This window comes from Corticium candelabrum, chromosome 21, assembly GCF_963422355.1.
Source record: "Corticium candelabrum chromosome 21, ooCorCand1.1, whole genome shotgun sequence".
In the NCBI taxonomy this organism is placed as follows: Eukaryota; Metazoa; Porifera; class Homoscleromorpha; order Homosclerophorida; family Plakinidae; genus Corticium; species Corticium candelabrum.
Genome location: NC_085105.1, coordinates 3,554,052 through 3,569,051, shown reverse-complemented (window position 1 = coordinate 3,569,051; position 15,000 = coordinate 3,554,052). Strand labels below are relative to the sequence as shown.

The window sequence follows — 15,000 nt, the reverse complement described above, 5'->3', positions numbered from 1 at the left end:
AGAAAAGTCGTATCCTGTTACACCAGACGGAAGATCTATAGAAGGCAATGACAGTAGCAAGGAAAAGTAATACGATGATAGCAAAGTAGTTTGTTGTCATTGTGTGTGTATATAATGCAATGCCATGGTCATCAATATTGATTTAGGCATGTGTAGTAGTGGTCATCAAATGTTATTGTGAATTTGTAACCTTGAGCTGATCCTCCAGCGATGCTATAGAGTGTTGGCAACCAGTCTGAAATATGGATTAGTCTGCAACGTAAAAGAATGAACATTATGTCACCAATTGTTTGTCATCTTTGAATAGACTGACGAGTTGGTTGTGTATTTTCTGTGTGGTAGCAAACGTTTGGGACCGTACACAAACGTAGGAACACGCACTCCTCCTTCATACAGTGTACCCTTGGTACCACGAAGAGGATAATTGTTTCCTTCCCGTTGTGTGCCTCCATTCTACAACAACACAATTTCAGTCGATTAATATCAAACGGGGAACTATCCAGGCAGATGCAGATACTGAAATATTTGACCTTTAATTTTTTGGTGTATGCAATGCCAATTTCTATAGTCTAATGTCTACAACCTTTGGACAGGGAATCGTTTGTGACATTGTTTATGTTCTTTGTCCTAATGTAGAAATTCTCTACCATTCATGATTACAGCATCATTGTTAGAGAAATATGGAAGCAAAATTATCAAACCATTTGGCCTGTTTATAATGCTGCTACAAATGTACAATAGATTAATGGACACTTTGTCAATACAAAGTATAGATCAAATGTCTAACTATGAACATGTACTAGCTACCCTGTACCTTACCAGTTTGTGCTTGAAAAGTAGGGTACTTATTCAACCGGCTGCATTTATAGACTCTTACTAAGCTGGCTAGGCTGTTTTCCTTTTATGGATATTCGGCAGCTATATTGGCTGATGAGTTTAGTTTCTTAGTGATAATTGCAAATACGTACATCTGAGGTAAAGACCACCAAAGTGTTGTTGAACAACTTGGTTACTTGAAGAGCTCTCATAATTCGTCCAATAGCAGCATCCATCGCAGAAACCATAGCTGTAGGAAAACAATCAATGCATACCAGTTAAAGCTACATAAATCATTAGATTGTATGAGATAACATGCAACCGTCATATATCTGTCGACTCGATTGTTGTATGCTTTTCCATTGGTTATCTTTAGCTAGAGCCTAAAGGTCGTAATAATATAGATTTCACTCAGTCAAACTTCAATTGCACATTGTGATACTGCCATGCATGTATGTATAGAATCAAGTACCTCAAATGGACCGTGTGGTGCTGAGAATGCCAGATAGATAAACATGGGCTGTTTAGTCCTGTTGTTTCTGTGATCAAAAATTTGTTTAATTACTTCGTCAGCCAGGAGAAACTAAAACAGCAGCACAGGTTTAATTAATTAAAAAATAATTAAGAAAATAAGTTTAGGTAATGAAAAAATGAAATTACTGTTGTGTACTCTCCTTTTCCTTCCTCTCTCACTTGATTTAGATTTCTCCAAAAGTCTGTATAGTCATGCTTTTCACCTGCTCAGCATCAATTTTAATGCTGATGTGATTAGTTAATTAACTAATGTGTTGAACCTCTGATTTTATAAACGTTTTCACGGTGAAAGTATCCAACGCTTCCTGTATAGTATCCGTAGAAAGAGTCGAATCCTCTGTTGGTTGGAGTATATGATGCGTTGCAGTGACCGAGATGCCATCTGTTAGTCAAGTGTGTTAGCCTCGACCTTCCAGACCCGTGTAGCGCCGATTCAATTGATTGAATCGGCGCTACACGGGTCTGAGAGGTCGAGGCTACTTGTGGGTGGCCATACAACTCCCACGTGACACTGACTGATGTAGGAAAGCCTCACTTGCCAACAGCGTGTGTAGAATATCCGAGTTGCTTTAGATAGTCGCTCAATAACGGCACGTCTGTTGGCAATCCGTAAGGTCGAAGAGTGTCGACTGAACTCACCTACACACACACACACACACACACACACACACACACACACACACACACAATTAGCTAGGCAACCGACTTGTAATGCATACTGTTACAGATGCATGTCTCACGTGCATCCCTATCGTAAACGGATATCTTCCTGACAGGAGGGCGGCTCGGCTTCTGGAGAGCATAGAAAATACAAAGTAATGCGATCTTCATACGCGTTTGCAGACAGATGCTATTACGGCGAACATATCGATTGTGCATACGACTGGTTGAAGATGATACCGTGTTGCGCTAGATAGGAAAGATTAGGCGTCTGCAGATCGGAGGTAGAGTGCCATCCAACATCGTTCCACCCTAGAATGCATCCAAACCATTAACAATTGACACAGCACAAAGCATGGATGCTGATTGCACTACTACGCATTTACGCGGTGATATCCGTACGCGAGACAAACATATACCGAGGTCGTCTGCTAGAATGAGTAAAATATGAGGTCTCTCCTGTGCTTTCGCTTGCGTCGACTGACAGTCGTCCGTTTCTCTATCAGAAAGTGGTCCATCCAAGTTGACTTCCACTGAATTCGATCGCTGACAGTTCGGCTTAGCGCTAATACCTGGAAAATAGCGGTTTTTGCAAACTGTATTGGGTTTAGCTAGCGAAGTGAGGTGAAACCTTGCCAAATGGCAAGCAAACAAACTCCCGTGATGATCAGCTCTGGCTTCCTTGCGAGAAACTGCTTTGAATGGGGAGATCTCATTGTTGCGTGTTTGACAGACGCAAATTGGAGGTTGACAGCACGACGTCTTGTCTCTGCCACACAAAGGACAATGGAGTGGATGGACCACTAAAGGATGTGTAGGCACGAATTCCGCCCAGGAAGGTGCGCAAATCGTTTTACAAGTAACATTAGCATTATTCTAATCTTGTAGGGTAGGTAATCAAAATAGTACTACGTCTTTTGAGGTTTCTTTTTGATGGACACTTACCGCTGCTAGCGCTGGCCATGCGTGTTTTTTACTAAGACTTTAACCTAGTTTTGTTCTCAATATTGATTTACTTGTTGTAGCTTCGTCTGATTTGTGCATGAGGTCTGCATCTAGTGTGGTTTCATGTAATCTGCTTAGAACTTAATTAACTAAGCAGGTGGGTAAGCCTAGGTGGTCAGTGTAGGAGGTAGTCTACCTTGCAGACAAGATGCATTTTAGTGCTTACAGTTAATTAACTTACTAGTGGATTTATGTTTTGACATGATTAGAGGTGCTTGTTGAGAGTTGAAATATGAAACCTGATTGGGTCAAGAAAATTGAAACTGAAAGGGTTTTTGTCCATATTCCACATAAGGTTTGTATCTATTGTGATTCTTGTGGTGTGTGTGTGTGTGTGTGTGTGTGTGTGTGTGTGTGTGTGTGTGTGTGTGTGTGTGTGTGTGTGTGTGTGTGTGTGTGTGTGTGTGTGTGTGTACAGTATGTGTGTACAGTAACACTGGCTAAAAAGCTGACTGGAGTCTTGGAGTCTTTTGATCTTGAGTACAGGGTGTCGAACGATGGCATCACTCAGTTCATGCCAAGGCTTCCCTCTGCAGAGATTTTGCAACCCTCTTAGGGCGAGATGTCAAATGATGCACATAGACCAAGTTGGATGCATGATGTCTGGGAGAAGAGAAGTGTTCCAGATGATTGGCGTGATGCTATCTTAATTCCTATTCCTAAGAAAGGTGATCTCAGCCATTGCGACAACTGGAAGTGAATTTCTCTATTGGATGTATTCGGGAAAATTGTGGCCAGGATCTTACAGGAGGGACTATAAAAGTTAGCTGGGAATGAGTTACCTGAGTCGCAGCGTGGCTTTAGGAAAGGAAGAAGTTGTGCAGACATGATTTTCACAATACTTCAGCTGGTGGAGAAGTCTTTAGAACATGAATATAAGGCCTTCTTCACCTTTATTGATTTGAAGAAAGCTTATGACTCTGTCCCACGACAGGCGATGTGGAAAGCATTAGAGAAGCTTGGCATACCTGAAGAGACAATTCAGCTGATCACGTCTTTTCATCAAGACATGAAAGCAAGAATTTGTTTGGATGGAACAATGGTGGAGGAGATTGAGGTTCAAAATGGTTTGAGACAAGGTTGTTGTATGGCTCCAGTGTTGTTCAACTTGTACACATGTTTAGCTGTGGAGAGGTTGTTGGTTAGGGTAGAGGATACAGAAGGAGTGAGCATTACGATCAAGTACAAACAGGACAAGAAATTGTTCAGGAGGTATACTAAGAACGCCTGTGAGAGGAAGATAACAAAGTGTCAAGTTGCTGATGATGCAGCTGTCCTGTCATCATCAAGATCAGGTGCAGAGAAGGCAGCAATGGAATACCAACAAACAAACAGCGATTTTGGGTTGACTGTTAGCATTCCCAAGACCAAACACACGATAACAGGAAGACTGGTTAAGGAAAATGATCGAACGCCTGTTGCCCTTGAGGGAGGAGACATTGAGATGGTAGATGAGTTTCCTTATCTTGGGTCTGTCATTACCAGTTCTGGGCAAATGACTGTGGAGGTAGACAAAAAGGTAGCTCAAGGGTCAAGGGCTTTTGAGGCTTTGAGAAAGGCTGTCTTTATTGATAAACATCTAAAGATATCAACAAAGAGAATAATTTACAATGCGTGTGTTATGTCTGTGCTGTTTTATGGAGCAGATTGTTGGGTCCTTCTCAGAAAGCAGGAGAAGAAGCTGGACACCTTTCACCATTGATGCATTAGAAGTACCTTGGGCATTTCCAACAGGCACCAATGGTCTGAGCACATCACAATGACAAAAGTGAGGAGGTGGGGAGATGAAGAGACTGCATCTGAGAAAGTGAAGAGAGAAAGGTTGGAATGGTTGGGACACCTAGATAGGATGCCAGACCATAGAATATAAAAATTCAACCTTATTTGGTTGGTTGACTCAGCCCTGCCCCAGATGGGGTCCAAAGAAGAGATGGAGAGATATGATGAGAAGAGAATTTAAAGAAATTGAGGTATCAGAGGAGAAATGGTATGATGAGGCTGTGAGCTCGAGAGCGGGCTGGAGTACATTGTGTCATGATGGTTTGGAACGTAGGAGAGAGATAATGGGACATTTGCTCCGGTGGCAGTCAGGGATGTGATGTGTGAGGTGTGCTCCAGGACTTTTAGAAGACAGATTGATAAGGCGAGACACAAGTGTATGGAAGAAATAAGGAAACTTACAAGGTAACAACAGGGTTCAATTCAATGTTCAAATTGTTTCAAATGGTTCAGAAGTAAAGGAGGATTGACAGTTCACAGATGTTTAGAATTCTAGCAATCACAACGTTCCATCATTGGACTTGTTGCCTCTTGGAGGCAAGCATGACCGTTCTACGGTAGCTTACCAGGACAAGTGTGTACAGTAGATAGCTCTCAAGAATTTTTCATCCTAAAATTCCTGATACCCTGAAAAGTATGTACGCTTGTGCATGCGATCGCTTTCACCACAGGCACAGCAGAACATAGAGCACTTTCATTAATTCATTTTGGAATAGTTAAAGTTAGACTAAGTACACACTCTTACTGCAAGTTTCCTGGCATGGCCATCTAAAGAGTATGTAGATGTGACAGAGCAGCTTGCAGCGAGCAACGTCTAGCACCATCCATATTTGCTATATTCTTGAGGATCTTTATCAGATATCATAATTTTTCTTACGCTCGGCTTAACAAACTGCTCGTAGTAATACAGCCTGTCGAGCATTCGGTGAAATGTTTGAAGTATGTGATGCTGTTCAGATGAGCTATGACGATGAACACCAACAAGTAGATTTTTAGTTTCCGATGGATCATCTGTGCATAAAATCAAGCTTAGACTTTGTATAACACAATCGAATACTAGACTTCTTACTTTCAAGATCAAACAAAGAAAATGAAGTTTTTATGTTTAGCTCAACGACTGCAGGCATCACTTCTTTTACGTTGTAAGTTGCCGGCTTGCAAAGTGAGGCGTTTTGTTGTATGAGAGGAGCAGTGCAATACCAGAAATCTAAGCCATCAAGTATTGTAATGTAGAAAGCAGTCTAGCATGCCTATTGGAAACAAAGGGCCATACTCTTGTCTTTCCCCTGTTTTCCCATTATCAACTTAAACCTTTCATCCCTATGATACACACAAGCCTTGAGTTTAGTGACATCACGTGATACCAATTGAGTACTAAACCGTATAGCTCCCGACAATAGTTGCCCTTTCTTTGTATAAAGATTGTAGACCATTTCTTTTCGTGGTGACGTTTCCTTTTTAAAGATGGTGCCAGAGAAATCATGCCCTGTCAAACTTTTGGGAAGATCTAAAATAGTGTAAAAACCAAAAATTTAGCAATTTGATACTGTGTTGTCAGAATGAATGTAAAATATGTATATGTGTAGTCGTGGTTGGCAGTCATTTTGTAGGAGATTAATGGCGTGATTATAATGTATACCTTTAGCTGAGCCTCCAGCAATACTGTAAAGTGTTGGAAACCAGTCTGTTATATGGATCAGTCTGTAACACAAAGCAATGAGCATACTGTCGCTATCTATTTGCTATCTCTGAATGGACTGACGAGTTGGTTGTGTATTTTCTGTGTCGCAGCAAACGTCTGGGAGCGTACACAAATGTAGGGACACGCAGGCCTCCTTCATACAGAGTACTCTTGATGCCGCGAAGAGGATAATTGTTTCCTTCATGTTCTGTACCTCCATTCTACAACAAAAACAATTCATGGTGATACAAATTAACATTGAGGAAAAATTTGTTTAAAAATGACTGTTTACAGTGTGTGTTTGTGTGTGTGTGTGTGTGTGTGTGTGTGTGTGTGTGTGTGTGTGTTTGTGTGTGTGTGTGTGTGTGTGTGTCACATTGTATATGTATGTATGTATGTATGTATGTATGTATGTATGTGGCTCAATTGGTTAGAGTGTGCATTTGGAGATTGGCAACATCCGGGACCTTCGGGTCAGAGTTCGAGTGCGGGAGGGCCACATACATAAGTTCCCTTGGGCAAGGAATTAACATACACTTGCTTCTCTCTCCGGAGTGTCAGTTCTGTCCAGCAAGTTTGAAGCATGAAGTATGAAGTGTGAAGTACAGCAAGTATGACGTACCTAGTGACATGATAGTGTGACTGCTGAAAGTTTAGAGTATAGCAAGTATAGTCATTGCAGTATCGAACCTGGGCCCTAAGGGTCCTTGTAAAAAAATGTATGTATATGTATGTATGTATATATCCATATGTATGTGCTGTATGTATATGTAAAATTGCATATACGTACATCTGAGGTAAATACAACAAGAGTGTTGCTGATCATTTTGGTTGCTCGAAGTGCTTTTATAATTCGTCCAATAGCAACATCCATTGCAGAAACCATAGCTGTAGGAAAATAATCAGCAGACACCAAATTATGACCATGTAAGTCATTACATCATAGGGCAACATTTGACCTCCATATATCTGTCGGCTTGATTGTCTTGTACCATCCCATTCATTGTTTTTACCAAGAACCTAGAGATTGTAAAAGTTGTTTTATGTCAGTCAGGCATTTTGGCATACTTCCATTGCATGTTTACTGTTTAGATATAATCAAGTACCTCGAAAGGACCATGTGGTGCCGAGAATGCCAAATAGATAAACATGGGCTGTGTATCTCCATTGCTTTTGTGATCGAAAATTTTCTTAATTACTTCATCGGCCAGTAGAAACTGGAAATAGCAGCACATGTTTAATTAATTAATTAATTAATTATAAATTAGGTATCAAAGTAATGAAATTACTGTTGTGTACTCTCCTTTCACTTTGTCTCCTACTTTATTCAAATTTCTCCAAAAGTCGGTGTGATTTTGTTTAGTACCTGGTCATTGAATCGTTTTCTAACTTTACATCGAAACCATAAATGTGTCAAACCTTTGAGCCTGTAAACGTTCTCGTGCTCAAAGTATCCAATATTTCCAGCATGAAATCCATAGAAAGAGTCGAAACCCCTTTTTGTTGGAGTGTATTCTTTCTTGCAGTAACCAAGATGCCATCTGTATGCAGACAGTTCCATGTGGATATATATATACTATACTATACTATACTATACTATACTATACTAAACTAAGGTCAGACATCAGTAAGAATGCTATGCTCACTTGCCAACGGCGTGAGTAGAATAGCCAAGTTTCTGTAGATAATCACTCAACAGCGGCACATCTGTGGGTAATCCATATGGTCGAAGAGGATCGACTGTGCTCACCTATTAGACACACGCACCGCTAGGCAATTAGGCAACAAGCTGTCAGAGGTTGCTTTCTCACGTGCATCCCTATTGTAAAAGGATACCTTCCTGACAGGAGAGCCGCTCGACTTCTAGAAACCAGCAAAAGTATACAGGGTAAATTCTTAGTCATAGCAATCGAATTAGGATGCAATTACGGAGAGCAGATTGATTGTGCATACGACTGGTTGAAGATGATGCCTCGCTGTGCTAGACGAGACAGATTGGGTGTATCGAGATCGGAGGTAGAGTGCCAGCCAACATCATTCCATCCTAGACAACAGAATGAATAAACATGCAAGGAACAGTTAGAACAGTTGCTCCATCTAGCTTGATTCTACAAGTTGCGTTTTATTAAGTTCCAATTTAATTAATGTGCGGCATTGGATACCAGTCAATTGCACGTGTGAGTCACCTGTCAGGGAAGGAGCTTGCAACAAGATCTGTTCTTGAATTCCGGTGGGGTATTAAAAGAGGCATGATCAGATGGTCTCTGGTCAGAGCACTTGTGGGCTATCAAAATTTATGGTGCACATGACAATGTACATGCATGCAATGAATGTATGGCAAGCCAAATGTGACTTCGAATTCACTCATGAGTGTAGGAAATCTTCAGAGGGAGTACATAGTATTAACTTAATTAATGAAGTCTTTCTTAACTAAAGCCTTCAGAGGATTGACAGCATCTGTACCCTGAATTTTGATAGCCCACCAGAGACCGGCCACTAGACACTTCATATTGTATTCCACCAGACTGTATCCCACCTGACTGAGTGGGTTAATGAGGAGTGGAGAACTACAACTAGACACTTTTAGTACTAAAAGACGTCAATGGTTCTCCAAACTTTCCCGCCGGAAGTAGGACGGAAGGGATGGAGGACGCCCTGATTGCGTACACATCTACCGACGGCCTTCAAACGTTAGGCGAGCAATATTGATCACCTTACATAGACGCGCCTAATTTGACCACAAGCAGCGAAGCTGCTACACTAGACGAGCCTAATTTTTCTAAACTTGTGTACTTATGTCAAGTACACTGCTTGCTTCCGAATTGCTGCTGCTAGCCACTGTATTTACCCTAGATTTCTGAGAAATGCAAGATACTGGGGTGTAGCTTCGAACAACGAACCGCTGGACGAAACCGTTCAAAGTTTGATCCAGTCCGTTCGCATGGCCGCATGCAATGACCCGATATCGACTTTAGCGGTCTGCGCATGCGAGGCAGCTCACCAAGATCATCTGCCAGAATGAAGAGGATATGAGGTCTCGGCTTTGCCGCGGTGATCTTTATTTTCGCAGTCTGACGGTCTTTGTCTGTTTCTCCTACTTTCCGATCAAGATCCGGAGGTAGTCCGTCCGAGTTTCCTTCCAGCACATTTGACCTTGAGCTGTCGTGATCGGTAATAGTGTTGGTACCTGGAGAAAAATTATGAACAGCTTTTAGGTGTTTGTCAAGTCAACGAAGGGAGGAATCACCTCGACAAAAGGCGGTAAAACAGAGAAGAAGAATTATGACCGTTGCTGCATTCACTTTGAAGGACACAGAAGACTGTGTTGGGTTGAGAGATCTCATTGTTGCAGTGTTGACGCGTGAGTGGTGGTGAGACTAGAGCAACGTCTCCCTTCGACTTCTACGCACGAATAAAATAGATCTGGTAGCTTACCTTGTTTTTTTGGGTGAGTATTTGATTGATACAAACAATTCACTAACACACACCTGATGTGGTCGGATGCATATGCTGCAATCCAATAGGCTGCGGGCGGAGTGATTCAGCGATACTGGACGGGATACCTGTTTAGGCCAGCATTGTAACTAATAATGCGAGTTGTGGTCTAGAGATTGTTCTTATAGGTTTCATCTACATGACGTCTTATCCCTTATTTTCACATGGTGATCTAGCTGTTGACAGTCGCTGCATGCAGAACTGTCTAGGAGAGCAATTGCCGCACGTAGGTAAACACTGCAGGCATGTGGTCCACTAGTGAATGGATACCAAAGATGATGGGGTGGGCCTGGATCACCATCTAAGGTTTGAAAGTTTGCCTAAGTGTATTAATTAATAGCTTGTTTTTGTACATATTGGATGGTGTGTAGTCTAGTTCATTTCTAATAAATGAATAAATTCACAGTAGACATTGCGGTGTAGTTTCTGATGAGCAAAATAGACAAAGAAGACTCATCATGCTAACATATTGCAGAACATGACAAAATGGCAAAAGCATAGACATACATACTAATCACTAATCATGTATAGTTGTCTGCAGTAGATGTATCGTACATACTCGATCATCAGTCATTCACAATTTAGAAAAACATAGGTTTACTGCAGTCACCACAAACATTGGAAACTATGGGAAATAAATTCCCGTTTCTTAGTAGAGTACTTATAATTTAATTACAATCATAAATATAATATTCTAACAGCCAACCATGTTTCTGGAGAAAATGAGGGAAGTGGCACACCAGCTGATCATATCTATTAGCACACTAGCTTTCTATCTAGAAAATGAAGTAAATTCAGTGAGTCTGACTGTGTCAGCTAATAAATGACGTTTAGCTCCTAGAGCGCCGATTAATTGGGTTTACTGTAGAGTTAATTACACACACACACACACACACACACACACACACACACACACACACACACACACACACACACACACACACACACACACACACACACACACACACACACATCATGCGCATTAGACTACATGTACTTCGGTAGAGAGGCAGGTTCGGTTGTCGATCTAGAACTATCAGACCCTAGGGAACATCTTACCGTCGAGAGCCAGGAGCAACTAGGAGCTATATCTATTCGCGTTGACCTGGCCAATCGTAAATTCCCTGTCTAGTATACGTATCCCAGAGAACTTCGCTAGACGCGATATTCTGGAGAGACGATCTTGCGTGGCAGATTCCCCAAGTGGAAACGGTAAATTGACATCAAGCTACCTACAGAGCAGTGGGAGCTATATAAACTTAGGACGTCTGCATATCGAAAAGCTAGGTTTTAAGCATGCACTAGATGATCACTGTTATAGTTCATTATTTAAGTTAACTTGCTACGTTAAATGTGGTTTGACTTAATTAATTAATTAATGAAGTGCGGTGACCATGACGTCAACTTCCATTGCGTACACCAGTCTAGATACAACAAAGCGTATCAAACTTCTGATTACAGCACCTGAAGTTCCAATTCATTTTAGTACCACTTCCTACGCATACATGGACGTAGGCTATTATATATGCTTAATGTATGAAGCCATGGGGTCCAAGCTTGTAGTAGACTGAGGGGAGGAGTTAGTTGACGTGCGGTAATAAAGCTAGACTTCTAGAAATAGCTTCTAAAAGCCAAACCCTCCTCTTTTGATATCTACTAATATAATAATGTATTTTCTGTCGCACCCAAATAAGGTACAGTTCCTACTTAGGGGCAGACATAAACTACACACGGACAAACTACATACACACTGCTATCATCCATTCACTACAATACAACTGTACACATAGTATTGCGCTCGGAAGTGACTAATGATGCAGCTGTATTTGTTTACCACACTCAGATGTTAAGTGATATCCCATTAACTTTCTAGAGGTCATATTACAATACAAAGATGTTAGGTGACAGTAGAGAAAGTCGCACTCTATCAATACGAAACAGAACGAGAAGAGGAGTCAGAAATACCATGCAACGACTCACGAAACAAGAGCAACTGTGTGTTGATGTCAAGGCAGCGGACCGTTTAATTAATGACCTTGCTAATTGGCTACTTCCTCTATTAGCCGCATTCTTGTTGTTGTAAGACCATACCTTCTTAATGAGTCAATAACCCTGACGACTCTTGATATGCAAAAGCCGCCTGTGTAATACAAACACCGTCGTTACCCTAACTATAAAAAATCCTGGAACTTGCGGTTTCGAACGATACCAAAATCGTCACTGTCCGCCCTCTTGCGCAGAAGTTATTACAGATTTTCAAAGCGCAAAGTCAACGCGAACAGAGAGTAAGTATATACCCATCTATGTATTATATACTATTTCTTTAACCCGTCTAGATGTTGACTACAACAGTATCACAAAGTCAACTGCTTCTTCCACAGACTTCCGTAGTTGAGATGACTTCCTACTAGTCAATGTGACATTCACAACCAAGCGGTATTTGCTGTGAACGGCTATACGGATAAATAATGTAGTTGTTGTCTCATCATCAACTTGCTAGCTATCCTAAATCCCCAGCTGTAGTACACGCTCACTGACTCGTTAGATATCCTATTCCCAGCCCCTTCCTAATCACTCGTCTCCACGCAGAATCCACTCTCTACGCTCGGCAATAAATTTATTTACGCAAACTAACTATATTATTTAAATTTTTAATTAAGTAAGAAAGGGGTTACAACTTTTACAACGCCTAGTTCGCTATATATACATATACATATATATATATATATATATATATATATATATATATATATATATATATATATATATATATATATATATATATATATATATATATATATATATATATATATATATATATACATATATACGCTAGATCCACCAGTTCGTAGAATGTGCATACATGATGGCGTGAAACATGGAAACAGGTCTGTAAAAGACATGTGTGCAAACCATGGCAACACACCCTACAGGCTTAGTATCGGATTTGCAGGTTCTATGTCTATTTATTCAGGTCCCTAGGCATACACGTAACGAATGCACATGCATGTCTATTCTAGCGCCAGTGTTACTGTAATCTAACTTGACTTAGCAAACCTAACATAGCCACGGTTTATTTAACCTGCAGCAGTGTGAAAGTGCCCGTAATCGAAATCAACTTCCGTCTTATCGTACTCTAACTCGCGCTACCACTTTTAGTAGTGCCTATAGCTCGAGAGATCTATCCAGGGGCGGCGGAGCCGGGGGGGCTGGGGGGGCTAGAGCCCCCCCAACTTTATCAACTTTATGCTGTAGAATTTCTGCTTTCTGTAATGTTTACCCTTTCAGCCCCCTCAACTTTCAACTCGCTCCGCCGCCCCTGCTATCGGATACGTATCGTCCGAGCAGATATATAGGGCACTTTGTATAGGACTCTGGGTGCGGGCAGAACTTTATATAGAGAAGTCTGCATATTATTATAGGGCTCAATATATATTGACAGCTGTTTTTCCAAAAGGATCCAAAAGATGCAGGAATGCCAAGAACATCTTTGTGATCTAGAGAATCCCCAAATGAAGTTACATCTGCTACGATCATGTTTGTCTTTATGTAAAATTAACCATCTCCTAAGGACAGTGTCACCAGACAAGACTATTCAATATATATCTTTCAAAGTTTGATGCTTCTTTACGCAGGTGTCTAGAGTCTATTGCTAATTCATCCATTACAGACAGTTGTTGGAGTCAAGCGATGCTTCCGATCCGTTTAGGTGGACTTGGTTTGCGAGAAGCTTGGATATCCTCTTCTGCATGCGGCATTTTTGGGAAGCTGTAATGCAACTCGGGCTCTCTCATAATGTCTGATGAATACAGATCTGAACATTTCTTTCAACAGTTCACAGAGCGCATTTCCGGATATTCCTGGAAAGGTATTTGCACAAGAATTATTACAAGAATTATTACCTGACCATGAGTTCAAACCAGAAACAGACATCCAACATCATCTACAAGTATTATTAGATAACAAGCTTTGGTCAGACCTAAAGCAAGAAGCCAGCATTCGTAATCATGCACCGATGAATGCTATTTAGTAACTCAACATGCTGGGGCGTGGTGCGGGCATTGCCTAGTCCTAATTTAGGACTTGCCATGCCCCGCAGAGAGTTTATTAATAGCAATACGAGTCTGGCTTGGTGTTGGCATTTTCCCTTCTCCTAATTCTGATCTTTGTCTTTGTGGATCCTCGTTAGACGAATTTGGTGATCATCTCCTAGGGTGTGATCAGAAGACCAACTTGGTTATCAAACGACACGACGCCTTTTGTGACACACTATTTCACACTCTTCTTGTTGATGACTCCGGATGTCGACGGGAGCAGCGTTGTAACACTACATCTAACAGTAGACCTGGTGACATTTTTCACCCTGATTTCCAGCGTGGCTTGCCAACTTACTTTGATGTTTCAGTGAGAAATTCTCTCCAGCCTTCATAGATAATACAGGCAGCGAATCGTGCTGGAGCAGCAGCAGAAGCTGGAGTTTTGGAGAAGAACAGCCGTCGTGAAGACATGGTGAAGGCTACTGAAAGTTTATTTGAACCACTCGTTGTTGAGACTCTTGGTTTAAGGCATCCTCACAGCATGCGGATGTTGAAGATAATAGCGAGGAAGACGGCATTTCATCGTTGTCAAACTATTAGTAGGACGCTAATGTTTCTTTATGGACAGCTTTCTGTCAAGCTTTGGCTTTTTAATGCTAGACTAATTTTAGAACGTTTAGCCCTAAATAGTAGAGACACAGATGTTGGAAATAGTTAAATGTTTATGTGTAGAGCCATATATATATATATATATATATATATATATATATATATATATATATATATATATAGGGCTCTGCATGGGTCTGGGGAGACCAATGTCTACTACATGTATAGTGCATGGGGGAACAGACATCATGTATTAATTTTAGACAGTTTGATGTGCTAGTAAGCAGTTCACGTAAAAACCAGACTAATGTCGATGAATCTCTATAGTCTCTAGTCCATGCAGTCTCGTATCTTCTAATCTCCTCTCTGCATGCTAGACGTTTG

The 15,000-nt window shown here is 41.0% G+C and overlaps 1 protein-coding gene across 1 annotated transcript in view; it reads right to left on the bottom strand.

The window, feature by feature from the left end:
- The window catches only part of LOC134196859 (uncharacterized), a 10,849-nt gene extending 952 nt beyond the window's left edge, over nucleotides 1–9,897 (bottom strand). Inside the window, exons 1-31 of the mRNA XM_062666081.1 lie at nucleotides 9,723–9,897; nucleotides 9,477–9,662; nucleotides 8,405–8,519; nucleotides 8,287–8,338; nucleotides 8,122–8,225; nucleotides 7,895–8,016; nucleotides 7,765–7,841; nucleotides 7,582–7,692; nucleotides 7,435–7,495; nucleotides 7,266–7,363; nucleotides 6,557–6,696; nucleotides 6,434–6,495; nucleotides 6,175–6,301; nucleotides 6,068–6,114; nucleotides 5,864–6,001; nucleotides 5,672–5,805; nucleotides 5,540–5,608; nucleotides 4,732–4,855; nucleotides 2,642–2,779; nucleotides 2,430–2,582; nucleotides 2,208–2,322; nucleotides 2,091–2,142; nucleotides 1,886–1,989; nucleotides 1,611–1,732; nucleotides 1,477–1,553; nucleotides 1,289–1,399; nucleotides 1,139–1,199; nucleotides 969–1,066; nucleotides 314–453; nucleotides 191–252; nucleotides 1–35 (exon numbers count right to left, since the gene is read on the bottom strand). The exon at nucleotides 1–35 is cut by the window's left edge and continues 98 nt beyond it. Of these exons, the coding sequence (XP_062522065.1) occupies nucleotides 1–35; nucleotides 191–252; nucleotides 314–453; nucleotides 969–1,066; nucleotides 1,139–1,199; nucleotides 1,289–1,399; nucleotides 1,477–1,553; nucleotides 1,611–1,732; nucleotides 1,886–1,989; nucleotides 2,091–2,142; nucleotides 2,208–2,322; nucleotides 2,430–2,582; nucleotides 2,642–2,779; nucleotides 4,732–4,855; nucleotides 5,540–5,608; nucleotides 5,672–5,805; nucleotides 5,864–6,001; nucleotides 6,068–6,114; nucleotides 6,175–6,301; nucleotides 6,434–6,495; nucleotides 6,557–6,696; nucleotides 7,266–7,363; nucleotides 7,435–7,495; nucleotides 7,582–7,692; nucleotides 7,765–7,841; nucleotides 7,895–8,016; nucleotides 8,122–8,225; nucleotides 8,287–8,338; nucleotides 8,405–8,519; nucleotides 9,477–9,662; nucleotides 9,723–9,819 (3,132 nt within the window). The 5' untranslated portion in view covers nucleotides 9,820–9,897. The remainder of the gene's footprint in view (nucleotides 36–190; nucleotides 253–313; nucleotides 454–968; nucleotides 1,067–1,138; nucleotides 1,200–1,288; nucleotides 1,400–1,476; nucleotides 1,554–1,610; nucleotides 1,733–1,885; nucleotides 1,990–2,090; nucleotides 2,143–2,207; nucleotides 2,323–2,429; nucleotides 2,583–2,641; nucleotides 2,780–4,731; nucleotides 4,856–5,539; nucleotides 5,609–5,671; nucleotides 5,806–5,863; nucleotides 6,002–6,067; nucleotides 6,115–6,174; nucleotides 6,302–6,433; nucleotides 6,496–6,556; nucleotides 6,697–7,265; nucleotides 7,364–7,434; nucleotides 7,496–7,581; nucleotides 7,693–7,764; nucleotides 7,842–7,894; nucleotides 8,017–8,121; nucleotides 8,226–8,286; nucleotides 8,339–8,404; nucleotides 8,520–9,476; nucleotides 9,663–9,722) is intronic.
- Nucleotides 9,898–15,000: the final 5,103 nt, after the last annotated feature.